The sequence below is a fragment of the Mugil cephalus genome, chromosome 22, assembly GCF_022458985.1.
Source record: "Mugil cephalus isolate CIBA_MC_2020 chromosome 22, CIBA_Mcephalus_1.1, whole genome shotgun sequence".
Taxonomy (NCBI): domain Eukaryota; kingdom Metazoa; phylum Chordata; class Actinopteri; order Mugiliformes; family Mugilidae; genus Mugil; species Mugil cephalus.
Window position 1 is genome coordinate 7331133 of NC_061791.1, and position 14231 is coordinate 7345363.

At 45.8% G+C, this 14231-nt stretch overlaps 1 protein-coding gene across 10 annotated transcripts in view; it reads right to left on the reverse strand.

The window, feature by feature from the left end:
* Window positions 1–14231, reverse strand: part of pcloa (piccolo presynaptic cytomatrix protein a) — a 59911-nt gene that overhangs the window by 40796 nt on the left and 4884 nt on the right. For all 10 annotated transcript variants that reach the window (XM_047574862.1, XM_047574865.1, XM_047574864.1 and 7 more), the window contains exons 2-3: window positions 11273–12284; window positions 9084–10142 (exon numbers count right to left, since the gene is read on the reverse strand). In XM_047574862.1, coding sequence (XP_047430818.1) covers window positions 9084–10142; window positions 11273–12079 — 1866 coding nt within the window. In that variant the 5' untranslated portion in view covers window positions 12080–12284. The remainder of the gene's footprint in view (window positions 1–9083; window positions 10143–11272; window positions 12285–14231) is intronic.

Sequence of the window (14231 nt, forward strand, 5' to 3'; positions counted from 1 at the left end):
AATGTTGAAAAGGGTAGAAAGTAGGTTTCTTTAAAGCTTGGAAGCTGCTGCCCTTTTCTCATTGATGAGCGTTGCTGAGTGGCCAACTTAATTATAATGCTGTAGACTGCAAGCAGAACATAACAGCATCAGCTCCTTTGCAGGCCAAAAAAGATTTTTGTCCTAATAAATGTCACACCATTAGGGATGTTACCACCTCTGATTTAATGTGTTCTACTTTCCACTTCACATGTTCATGTGTCCGTGTTAATTCTAATTTGAAACGTGTAGCAAAATGATATATGAGCGGTAATAGCTTTAAGGTTTGATAACTGGGCTCAGGACCAAGAGGTTGTTGGCTTTAACTGCAGCATGAGAGTAAACACCAGAGAGGGGAAGCTGAATAAATTAAATTAAAAAAAAAACTTTACTGCTTGGTAACCAGCATTAAAAGATAGATAGGAACATGCACTGCAGGGAAACCAGAGTAAACCTTTTACCGAACGATTCCATGGACAAAGGTAGGTTGAACAAGAAAACGATTCCATTCTAAATACATGTTTTACTCGACTGCATCCCGACAGCTGACAGACAAGAGCCTCTGTGTTTGTGTTCTCTCTTGACGCGAGTGTCATGGTTTGTCACTCCAATGTAGTGGATTGGTACTCCCACACCAGGTGAGTGAAAAAGTGTCAGAAGAGAGGAAGACGTGGTGTGTTCTCATGCGTTTGTATAAGTGGATTTGACACAAATGAAGAGGTGCGAGGACTGGCCTATATATATTTTCTGCGACAGGGATTATGGAGAGAGAGGCACTTGTTTGAGGGCATTTTCTGTCTGCATCTGTGTTTGTTTATCTGCAGCCCACTTCATAAAGAGTCTGCATGTGTCAGCTTCCGATCTAAAATAGGAGACGAAATAGAGCTGCACTTAAGACACTATGGGATTTGAGGTCGCCTTTCTTTCAGTGGCTATAAAAAAATATAACTCATGGCTCAGGCTTCCTTTCTCTTAGTCACCCTGAATATCCTATGTCAGCAACAATTGGCACTTTTTTAATCTGGAAGTGTACTAAAAGCTTTATTTACCTTTTTCTTTTTGTAGTAAATATTTTTCTATATTACCAGTGAGTCAAATAATAGTTATTCCTTGAGTTTTTTTTTTTTTTTTTTTTTTTTACCAGTGCTTAAATGCCCCTCAGCTCCACAAAGGGTTTTAGTGTTTTTAAGCTCATTGGTTTGGTTTTCCCATTTAAAACCTACAGGCAAATTGAAACCGTATGAACTGTATTGAAACCAGAAATGTGACTATGCCTTTTGGCAAAGCAGACCGCAAAAGCTGTGATTGCTCGGTTTGGTAGTAGCCTGTGTCCGCTTAAGCATTTCTGGCTGCCTCTCCATCTCCAAAATTTTCAAAGTGATTGCTTTGGATGACGTTTGTGACTGGCTGGCGACCGTAATATTAGCATAATCCAGCATTTAGCAGCTAAAGAGCTAAACATTTCACTTGATGAAACAGAGCTAAATGGAAAGTGGAAACAGGGTTTTGGGTTATGAAAATGGGAATCACTGCGACCTTTCACCGTAAAGCCACACTGGCTACCCTGGTGGGAGTGTTGGACCATGAAGCGTCTCTTTTGCTGAACAGAGGAAGAGCAGTTGTACATGTGTAGATTTTAACATGACTTAAAAAACAACTGATGCAGCTTTCACCTATTAGATCCATTCATTGGTTTGTGAGTCAGAGTGCGTGATGACTAGTTCAATCACACACGTTGTATCAGTTGTACGCGAGTGTCGCCAACATCTGCTAATGAGCATGTTTGTTTTCCATTTTGTCTCTACCCGCCTTATCAGTGCAGGTGGACAGGAGAGGAGAACCACGGGGAGAGAGGAATGAGTCATTCATCGTAAAGGTTGGGACTAATGAGCTGTGGGCTTTAGTTAACGGAACCATTACGCTCTGAAAGGAAGAGGACTGTGTTTCCATTCCAAGTGTCGAGCAAATTACGAGCAGTAGCCACACCTATTTACTATGGCTTCATATTCAGAAGCAGTGTTTCAAATAAACTTACAGTACCACGCAATGACACACCAACACAACATGTTTTGTTTATATATAGTGATTCATACTACAAATTATGTACAAACTAATGAAACAGAAATCTTATACTTGTGAGACAATATTACACATCTGTGAGGTGATGTCTTTTCTTCTTGCTTTGAATAATTTTTAATCCAAATACTTTAAAGCAGAAGCTCCTGAAGTGCAAACATTAATCCATGTACAAGCTTATTTTCCTATAGTTTTATGTGACTATGTTATTTAGACTGGGACTTATTCTTCTCTGTATCAGTTTAAACATGCTCCGTAATGGAAATCCAAATGGCTAAAAGCACCTTTAGAAATTCAGAAAGTACCTTCAGACTACGAGAAAAGAATATGGCGTGAACATAAATGTTCTATTACTTGAAACAGCAATTTCATTTCAAGACAAATGGCGGAGAAACGCCCGCACACTCGCCTTACATCTCCTAGCTAATTTAACTTAAACACACAACTTCAACATTCTACGTGCGACCGCTTTCCGTTCGGTTGATTAGATTCTCATTTTACAACATCTTTCATGTTAATTCTTGCTTCGCCACATGTTTCTAGCCTGACAGTGAGCGTAGGTGCCATTAAAGTGACTCACAGGCGTGAGTCACAAGCGCCAAGACAGAACCACAATAGTCAGGTCATGGTCTGCACCGCTTGTGGCAGCGCGGGCTGCCGCTTCTATCCTTTGTGACACTCTTCTCCTTCACCTCCTCCTGTTGGTGCTCCTCTCTCTTTCCGTCACAGTCACATCTCGCCTCCCCTCGCTACCGTTTCGGGTCTTTCCACCTCCACAGTGGAGCGTTATCTGTCTGCGCTCGTTTATTCATTTCAACCCGTTTACTTCTTTTCCATACGTTGTCATAAGATATATAGTTGCACTTCAACTTGGATTGCGCATCTTAATGTTTGCTCAGAGCAGTTTCAGACAAGGATGTTGTCGGTTTCTGACAACCCGTCAGTTAAATAAGTGCATCCGGCATTTTCTAAATTCTCCAATAAGGATCACAGCCACTACTTTGCACCTCCAAAAAGATTTTTGGAGATTTTTGGAGGTGAAACGCCTCCTAAATCGGGCTGTGCTGCTGGCCTCACCCACTGAACATCAAAGTCTGGGACGCTCAACAATCCATAAAAACCGCAATGCCGCTTTAACTCACATCAGAGGCTTCCCTGTTACTGTAGTGAAGTGTTTGTTGGGGGAAAGAGAGAGAATAGCAGCAGTCAGGATGCAAGTACAACAGCTTGTGCTAACTAGATGAGGCCGGTGCCAGAATGTGTGTGTTTTCAAGTCTGTGTGTCGCTGCCGGCCTGTCCTTCCTCCCTCCCAGTCTGATGAGCGCTCAGCGCTGGCACACTTGATGTCTTGGATTTTTATTTATTTATTTTTTTTCCCGCCCTTCTTGGCACAGAAGGCTAAGTGGCTAAAATGTAGCCCTCGCTAAGAATGCAAAAAACACAAAAAAAACAAAACAATAAATTAGAACGGGGATAATTGAGAAGAGCTGGAGGGGGAGCTGCACATGAAGGGAAATAAAAGACAGTGCCTGAGGACGCTTCACTTCAATCACAGCAATTTGATACGGTAAACCGCTCAACGACAGAGCAGCGTCCTGGGTCTGGTAAATATGCAGAACATGAAAGTATCACTCGGACAAATAATAAATACTGTATGTGCACTATACTCACTAAAACACCATCTCCAAAACCAAAGCATTGCACACACAGCATGCAACAAAAACACCTTGGTTTCTAAAAATACCACTCATTTCGAGCCTTCCAACGTGGCCAGGTGGGGGAACTCTGCAGGTTTCTTAGTGCGGCAGAAAGACCCTCCTAAAAGAGGAAATATGAAAGAGCAAACACAAAAGGGAGTGACGCGAAGGAGGAAGATGGCGCTGCCCTGCAGCCGCTTGTATTCTCCCCCTTTGTGGCTCTTTTTAGTGGCTATTTTCGTACGCCTCAGCCTCCTGGCCAAGTGACGAAACAGCTGTGAGGCGACCGGACTGTATGAAGCAAATATAGACAGGCCAGATTTGCACACAAACGGGAATCAAGGTTCAGCTTCAGATAACTGGGTTATGCATGCACCAGAGGTGTTGTGTAGATCAAATACACCAGGCCCCGGTACAGAATCGGCCCTCGCTGGACTGTATGTATATATGTATGACAGGTCACTGATGCCAAAGTTTATTCTGAATGCCCATATGTATATGTATGACCATGCAGCGAGCCTTTATCTGCCAGCACAGACTCGGGAGGGTTCAGAGTGTGGGAGGAGGTGTGGACACGACCGCAGAATAACAATGAGTAAGGAGGACACAGGAAATACCACGCAGTGTGTACTAATGGACGAGGCCTCAGAGGCACAAAAACCACGGACGCGCAAACACACTTGCCCAGTAACACTTCTCCTGGTCACTTGTGACTCGTTAACTTGACTAAACACAACCCAGTCCTCAATATGTCATTGAAAGATATTGACGTCTTTGAAGTTACAGTGAGTTACATTACCACGCATAATCCCAAGCTTCGCACCGTCATTGCTGAGGGTTCCATCACCGAGCGGTTATGTAAATATTACTTTGGTCAGTTAAAGAAATAGCTGGTGACTATTATACTACTGTTGTGGTGGCAGCGCCCTGGACATGCAACGGGGTACAGTGGTTATGACTTTTTGCCAAAAATGCAGACAAAGAAGGAAACAGGGATCCAAAAGTACTCAACAAACAAGTTCCTAAGTGAAGAGCTAGGTTTTGGGATAACAACAAGCCTCCACAAACATAGTCTCAGGAATGTGGTAATAAATCAAGTCAAGATGTATAAACTATTACTGCAACATCATTGCAATGACCACCATAAACTCCCTTACAGCCCAAAGCATGCCAAAAGATAGCCATCTGGGGGACCCCCCAAAAGGTGCTTTTAGGGCCCAAAAACAGTTGCTTGGTTTGCCTGTCCATACCATGCTGCCCGGTAAACCGCTAGCCTAGCTCCATCGAACAGAAAACAACATGAACTTGAAATAAAGCTTTTATCTGAAGCCTGATTCTCACCTACGTCTACTTCCGCTCTTTCCTCACTAAACAAAATTTCTTCTTCGAGCCATGTTACGATCGATCAGTCAATCCATTTTTCATTATGCACCTGGGTCTTTCCAGCCTTTACAGGAGACAAAATAATTAAGAGGATGGAGCGAAGCAGTTGAGTTGCTAGGATCCTCCATTACCCGCAGCCTCACATTGTTTAATAATTAAGGCAGAGGAGACCATTTGATATATTAAAACATAATCCTCTGGTTGTCGGACCTCATCAGGTCAATATTCATAGAAGGAGGTGAAAATTACTTGAAACATTTGTAGTTATTGATGTTGCGGTTTGTTTAGCGGCCCCAGCAACTCCAAAATAAGCTGCAGTTGCTAGTCCAATAGTGCAGGTTTTATAAGATATACTTGTTTCCTCTTGGCGAAGGCGATCCAGAATCAAACTCCCAGCTCCTCCCTTAGCCCGGATTCTTTGATTTGAGCTTGTTAGCAAAGCGGCGCCTCTCCCATTTTACGTAACCCTTCTCCGACGAGCGCTCTCATTACTGATAAGGGCGCCGTGACATGGAGCCTGAGCTACAGTTAACATCACTGAGCAGCACTAGAGACACATTTACAGGCTTTCCCTGCATCAAAGAGAGCGGCAGTGGGAAAAGCAGAAGGACAGCTTCGCTCAGGTGGAGCCTGACTCGGAGAAAACGCGGTTTATAAGAACAGTAAACACCAAACAAGGTGTGAAAATAGAAGAAAAGGGTAAAAAAAATGCAACTGAAGCACGCACATAAGATGAGTGCTTTTCCTTCTAGGGAGCCTAACTCAAATTAAAGGGGATTAAGAGGAAACACCTGAGTCTGGGATCAAGCCTCAGTACAAATGGCAGGCTTCCTGTCGCCCTTCAAATCCTTTTAGGGTGCAGAGATTATTCCCGATCACGGCCACGTGTTGACCGCACACATGCGCTCGCGTCCCTGCGGTGTTACTCCAGAGAATTACAGCGAGTTCAGATTTCACAAACCTGAGCCTGCCTCGCGTCAACCGCGCTGACGAGGAGTCATTCAAACAAGCCGCACACCTGCAGTACGCGGGATAACACTGGGACTCTAACGTCACACCCAGTAACACACACACACACAATCTGACAAATGAACCGTAACCACACACACACACACACAAACTGTGACCCACTCACATGCGTCAGCAACTGAACCCTTGCTGACAGCCGACATTATGACAGCGAATGACAGAAGCGAGGCACGCTACGTGGGGGGTAGATGACTCAGCCAAGGTGTTGTGTGTGTGTGTGTGCGCCTTGTGCAGAATATTCCATAACACACTCCTGTTTCAACTTGGTTTTGTTATTTTTTTAATTTTTTTTTTTGCTTGATAATCAGTCTTATTTAGTCCCGAAAGAGGAAGAAGAAGAAAAAAAAAAAAGATTCGTCCTTCTTGTAACCTTATTTCTGGCCGCGTGATTCTTAAAAAGCAGCGGAAACCGAGTTTGACAATTCTGGCTCCGAGACAAGAGGCTGTTGAAAAGGACTAATCTATATCCAATTAGAGCATCAGTGGCTTGGATGCCCATCTCTCCTTCATAATTGCATTTTTCCCCATGCTTGTCCTCAATTAAGCGGCTCAGCTCCTCGGCTTCCCAGCAAGCATGTGCAATGTGAAAAACTTTAATGGCGCTACCACAGCTGTAAGGTAATGGCAGCCATCTTGTTTTGGAACGCTGGCAATGTGGAAGAGTCACTGTGTCTCATCAGTCTTTAGTCATATTTTAGTAATATCGCACAGAGCTAAAGCTAAGTTGAGCTAAACACCAAGGTCCACAACCAGCCATAACATTATGATCGCCTTCCTATTATTGTGTACGTTTCTCTTGTGCCTCCAAAATAGTTGTGACTCATCAGAGACCGGACATGGGTCTTCAGAGGTTGTCCTGTAGTGTCTGGTAACAGGATGTTGTTAGTGGGGTCCTATGAGTTAAGGGGAGGGTCATCCCACAGATTCTTGACTAGTTTGGGACCTAGTGAATTGGGAGACACTGAAATGTCACACGATGGTCAATGCCATTCGCTTCTCCTGTCAGTGGTTTGAATCTTGTGGCTGATCGGTTCATGACTCTACAGCTAGCGGGATCACAAGACCACCTAAGAACGCAGTCATCCACGTTTCCAGGCATCAAGGAATGTGAAAGCTGTTCAATTTGCCTTTTGAGCTTTTGAGATTTCTTTTTTGTTTTTTTAAACGAGTATAACGGCACCGCTTGCTAACTTCCAAAGCTCCCCAGACTGCAGCTGCGTTTCCCCTTTCAACTTCATGAAACGTGGCATTCATCGGATTGGTTGAAGGACGCGATTTAACAGATGGTTTATCCAGTCCCCTGCCAAGTATATTTTTGCTGTCTGCCCTTTTCTAAATCAAATTCTAAGATCAACTTCTCAGCAATTATGGGAAACAAACCATCTGGCCGATAACCTGGTGCTTTCCAAAAGTAAGAAAACAGCACCTAGCAGCACAGCAAGCTGTGTGCAACACTGATTATATATACATGTACGTCTTGGTTTGCTTTTGTTAAACAGACTTGTACAGTAGTATCAATCTTCTTATCTTACTCTCTAGCAAAGAGCACTTCCACACATTTTTCTAAGCTCCAACTATTCCTTCAAAAGTTCACTGACTGCATATTCTCATATTGTCCAGGCGTCTCCTTAATATCTGAATCTAAAGTGAAAGTTGGCTTTCTGTCAAAATCCTGTATTAGCAGGTCCTGCATATGGATATGACAGAGTTCACAGGTTCATTCCCAGCTTAACATCTCCCACTGTCACAGAAAGTACTTCAGAGAGACAGCAGATTACCAAAGACATACTTAAACCACCGATGTGAAGCCAGGACAGAGCTGTGGCTTGACAAACGCTCGATTGTGCCCCGATACAACAATCACCCTAAACAGCTTTTTCGCGACTTTAACTATGTATATCTTACAATTTTCAATGTTTTCATGAATGTGTAAAGTATCAGTCATAAGGCTAAATAGATAACAACTGGGTTACTTCACATGGAATAATAAGTGGGTGCAGCATATGTGAATATGTTTTGCCTGCACGCTGTGAAGCCGCTCAACCGTACGCAGGGCTTTTTGGCCTCTATTCTCGTAATTTACTGATCCTACACCATAGAGCGCCATCTGCTACGTGCATCTCAACACGCAGTCTTGCAACGGTCGCTCCACAAGAGACAACGCAAAGTGGAAACACCAGCAAACCCAGCCCCCACACCTCAGCGGTTAAGCAGGCCAATGAAGTGTTTGGTTTCCACGGTGAACGGCCGCGCCATCACGCGACCAAACGCGGACGAGGAACCGTTTCAATGCGAGTTTAACGGTGTGCTCATACAAGCGTGCATCTAATTTCACAATAACAGAAGACGGCAGATAGGAAGTGAATGATGCGTTCTGCACACATGGTCAAACAGGCATACCCGCACTCAGTCACACATATAGATACTGTAGACACGGCATCCGGTTTCAGAGTCGAGTGTCGCTTGTTTCAAGTGCTCTTCGATGATGAGAGCAAACTTATTCATCTTCACATTTCATGCTAACCTCTCAGCTAAAGACAGCCTGTTGGTAATGACACCAACAGTTTTAAGATGCAGCATAATTGACTGCATCCACTCATCCAGTGGTCAAACGTGTAGATGTAAACTGACGTGCTCAGTGCGACTAATAACGTGGATTAGTTGGGCTTCACCGTGGAGACGACACACAGCAGAAAACACCTGATTGTATCTCTACAGTGACCTATTTCAATGAAACATCAAGAGGATGTTTGAGTTCTATTTATATACATGAAAATGAATAAATTACTGGTAGGTGCAGCGCGTTGGAAACACAGGAAGAAGTAGAGGCTTAAGAAAGAAGAGGCTTTAGAAAACTGCAACAATGATCAGGTTTCTTACCTCCCCTAAGTGAGGTGTAGGATTGAATCCACACAGATTGCACACCGACTTCTTGCACTCCGTGCAAAGGCTGTAATTGGGTGTGTCTGCAGATCCAATGTTCAGCTCCACATTACAGAGAGGACAGTTTTCCTTGGTCGCGTTGGCTGGAGCAGGAGCTGGAGTAGGAGGAGGTTCGGCTGCTGGCGGTGCCTTCTCTTTCTGCTCCACAGAAATGGTTCTGGGTGGTTTCTTGGACTTAGCAGGTGGGGTGTCAGGAGCAGAGTCCGAATCAGGGGGAGACCCGGGGGCGGAGAAGGGAGAGTCGGGAGGCGAACCGGGGTCAGAATCCGGAGGAGAGCCTGGTCCGGAGTCAGCGGGGGAGTCCGGCGGTGACCCGGGCGGAGCAGCCGCCGCTTTCTCTTCCTCCCCAGTGACGAGATTGGTGGCTGAGCTCAAGAGGGACGACCCAAAGCTGAACATCTGCGATGCGGCCGCGGGAGGCTTGGCTGAATCGCTCAACCCTCCGAAACCTCCAAACAACTTCCCAGTCACCGACTCCTCCTGTTTCGTCGCCACCTGCGCCTGAGGCTGAGGCTTCGACGATTCCATCAACCCACCAAACCCGCCGAACAGTTTCCCTGTGACGGACTCGGCAGCTTGGGAGGCAGCTGCAGGAGGCTTAGCTGCATCTGTGAGGCCTCCTAAACTGATACCTCCCAACCCTCCGAAGAAGCTGGACTCCTGTTTCGCTTTCGCGGGAGACTGCTGGGGACTGGATTTCGGCTGAATGGGACGACCGGTCTTGGGGTCAATTTTAGGGGAACCTCCCAAAGAGGAGCCCGGGGAAAGCGGTCCTGGAGATGTAGGACCAGGGGATTTCTGCCTGGGTGTGGTTGGCGGTGTTAACCCTTGGTCGGTGGTGCTCTGCTGCTTGATCAGCAGCTTACCAGGCTTCCCAGGTGCCTGTCTCTGGGGCGAGGGTGGAGCTGAGCCTTGCTTGGGCCTCGTCATGCCGGGGGGATCCATTCCTCCCATCGCTCGCTGCATCTGACAGTTCAGGCATAGCCACTCTTTACCCTGCACGTGAAACAAGAAATTAAAAAAAATGATGAATCAGTTGGGGATCTAGTGAATTGTGCTGCATCTAAATAGCACTGAATACCACAATTTTCCCAGCAGAACATTGTATTGTCACAAGATGATCAATGTTATTCACTTCTCTCATCAGTGGTTTTAATGTTGTGGCTGATCAGTGTATATCAACACCTGTTCCAAAAAAAAAAAAAAGCCTGCCTACACCACACCAAAGACCTCTTTGTTCAGTGTTTGGATATCTCCTTGGTTTCCACCATGTGCAAAGTACGGCGTTTAAAAGGCCCAGTGTTGACAGTTAGATTATTATCAGGAACAGAGCAACTGTGTGTCTATTTCGTGTGTGGTGACACTTATTGGATAAATGTAAGCGGCCCCATCGATTAGATATGTCCCTCTGAAACTAAGCAAAATCTGCTAACTGACCCCAGCCTCGATCTGTTGGTTCAAAGAGGCCCGAGCAGACGGATCCAGTCACTCTGCTGTGCTATAACCGTGGCCCACCATCTTTTTGTGTGACAGTGTCTGAGAGTCCTCACTGGCTGGCACAGCGTCTTCCTGTGGCCATGACATGAGTCACCTTGATCAACATTCCCCGGGTCCATATGGTCGCTCTGTTTTGCAAATCATGTGCCACTCTTATGAGGTACACTCCCTCTGCCAGGGCTCAGAGACGAGCTTCTTAACAGGCTAGTGCTGGGTTCGGCGGATGTTAATCTTGACTTGTTATTATGCGTTATTGATTTAAATGTGGAGTGAAAACCCTTCCTCTCCGCAAAATGTTTTTAACAAAACAAAATCTTAATAATGAGGCAGGATCATGTTTTTGCAGTGTAGGGTGGAGTGCACAAAGAAAATATAACGATGTGTGACCTTTACTCACCCCGCCGCAATCAATAATATGGACCGTCTTGTGTGTTATCAGATAAATGTCAGCATGTTTGTCAGACCACTAGATATTTGGAAAGCTCACAGCTCTTTAAACAAGATGCTGCTATTAACTGATTATGAAAGTTTGTTTCTGTCAGGATAGATTTTTTCATTAAAAAAAATGGAATTAATAAAAAAGACACCAAAAAAGCAAAAAGTAAGCAGGATAGTAATCAGTGTCTTACCGCTGAGTCTGGGGGGCTGAATCCACAGAGACTGCAGACCTGGTTCTTACACTCAGTGCAGTTATTATAATTTGGCGGGTCCTTAGATCCAGTGTTCAGCTGGGTGGTCTTACACAGGGGACAGAGTCCACCTGCAGGCTTCCCAGCTCCCTGCTGACTAGGGGGGTCCGCACCCTTTGCTGGCGGCTCCCTGGGATGAGCCCCAGGACCTTGTGGCCCTTGCTGCTTGGGTCCAGGTTTCCCTGGTCCTTGTTGTGGTGGGCCACCTTTTTGCTGAGGGGGTCCACCCTGTTTGGCTCCTTGGCCTGGAGGTCCTTGACCTGGTCTAGGTCCCTGCTGCCCTGGGGGACCTTGGCCTGGTGGTCCTTGACCTGGTCTAGGTCCCTGCTGCCCTAGGGGGCCTTGACCTGGTGGTCCTTGGCCTTGCCTGGGACCCTGCCCAGGGGGCCCTTGGCCAGGAGGGCCTTGTCCTGGTTTGGGCCCCTGACCTTGCCTAGGTCCCTGACCAGGAGGTCCTTGCCCTGGCCTTGGCCCCTGCCCAGGAGGGCCCTGTCCCTGTTTCTGGGGTCCTCCCTGCTGTGGTCCCTTCGGACCTGGTCCCTGCTGAGGGCCCTTCCCTGGGCCCCTCCCTCCCTGCTTTGACTCAGGTGCCGAAGATGCATCTCCCTCCTCTTCATCACCAAACAGTCCCAACTTGGAGATGTTGACAGAATCGCCCATAGACGATATGGAGGACGACACAGAGGAGGTCATAGAGGACACAGCACTGAGGGGGTTGGCCCCGCTCAGGAAGCTGGAGCCAAACATGCCGGTCGACTTGGGCTCTGAGTCTTTTGGCTCCTGCCGGAATCTGGATTCAAAAAGGCTGAGGGACGAGGGGCTGCGGCCCGGTGTGGCTCTCCCAGGTGGACCCTGGTTGAAAGCGTCTACAGTTCGACTTTTACTGAGACCTGTCGGGCCCCTGGAGGCCCCCGCCTGTGGAGATCGCTGGTGGGCATCAGATTCTGAAGGTCTGGAAAAGAGAAAACAGACACAGAGATAGTTTTTATTGTCACTGCTCTTATTCTTATCTTTCACTTGTGTTTAAAGTGGTAATGTGAGAAAATACTATTAGCTAAGTCCACACCAAGCTGTTAAAAATAAAAATAACATATCTTACTGTGACCAAGACTATATCATCTCAACGCATCGTTCAACACTGTAATTATAATGAATGAGCCAACATCTGGCAGCGGCTCAAGATTAGCCCTTAGCCTTATGGCTAACACTGACATATTTACAGGATTCAGATAAACAGGCACTGCCCCTTAAATAAATTGTCCTATTGCTATTGTTTCTACTGACGTGTTCACACTCTTTATGAAATATTCTAAAAACAGACATCACAACATCAAAATCTTTTCTATCTACACTTTTATGATTGAGCCACATAGACTGCACTATAGTTGTGAAACATATTTACCTTTACTGAATCTATTAGGTTGTAACCACATAATAAAATTACCAAGCACTTTTCTCTTTTGGCCCGTCTTCCTATCGTGTCATTAATGCTTCGAATCAATTTTAAAATCTCAAACCACGCTCGAAACATTAGCTACCTTCAATATTAAGGTCACCGTGCTAATAATATAAGCACGCACTGGCCACTCTTCTTCGGGCCTATTCAACACATCAGTAAACACAAAATGTGTAGCTTGCTTCCCTGGGGTAAAGCTGACAGGAAAGTGAATACCGCTGAATGACATGGAGTGTAGATGGGGGGGAGATAGCGAGAGAGAGAGAGAGACTCCCAGCTCAGCGAGGGTAAGATGACACGTCTTTGTTAGCTCCTGCCGAGAGGCAAACGCAGACAACCTAACACAGGCGCCGACTGGATCTTTAGAGAAACGCAGCGACGCAGTAATGGACTGACTGGATATAGTTTGTTATTGTTGGAAGACATGCGCGACGTATGGATGTGTGTGTGTGCATGTTGCTTTTCTTGGGCTGCTGATGCCTCGGCCATTATTAAATTACAATCTCGGGCAATGAAGTTGAATGCTGAAATGAATACAGCATCCGATTCTTTGTTTACTGTGAGTGGTCGGTGATTGAGTGAGAGCAAACATTTACAGTGTTGCAATGCCTGCTGTGGGCCGCTGCAGCGGTGCGTTTCAGCACCACGGACAGCGGCCAGCCTCCAAAGACTGGAGCGGAGGAGAACATCCCGGTTCGAAGAAAGAAAAGTAGAGAAGAAGAGGAAGTCTATGAGAGATGACATTAACGCCTCTGTTCTATTTTTAGTCATATTAATATTGATGCACCCCTCCCCCTCATCTCCAGCTCAGATATAAATAACAATTCTCCCCCACTTGGAGCCAATTAGCGCTAATGCACATCATGACATTTTATCTGATACATCCACACTAGTATACCACAATAATAGCATTTGAAAGAATGCAATAATGAGATTGAGCATTTTGTCTTCAGTGGCATCTCCCCGACTCCCCTTTCAGCACCCTCCACACACGCTTTAAAAGGGGGGAGTTAAAGCAGGAGTAAACAGTTTAATTGGTGGCGTTGCATGTACAGCTGATGAATTTGTTAGGATGGGCGTTGAGGCGTCGTTCAAATGGGAGGGAAGGTAGGCAAGGAAGGAGGGAAGGAAGGAGGGAGGGAGAGAGGGAGGGAGGGGAGGAAAATAACACAGTGTTCACGACAGATTCTTCTTACCCAGCAGGCATTTCGAAAATTTCGCACGAACACTGGAGGTGTGTCTCTTTACTCTGTGATCTCACACAGACACAAACAACTCACCGATTCGGGCTTCTTCTTTTTCTTTTTTTTTTCTCTCTATCCCCCCCTACTCCTAATTTTCTCGTTTAGATGAGAGGTAGGGAAATACAATTTCACCTGAACGCACCCTCTCGACATTTGCCAATCGTTCTCAGACACGCACATAATTGGGTGTTTTTACGAT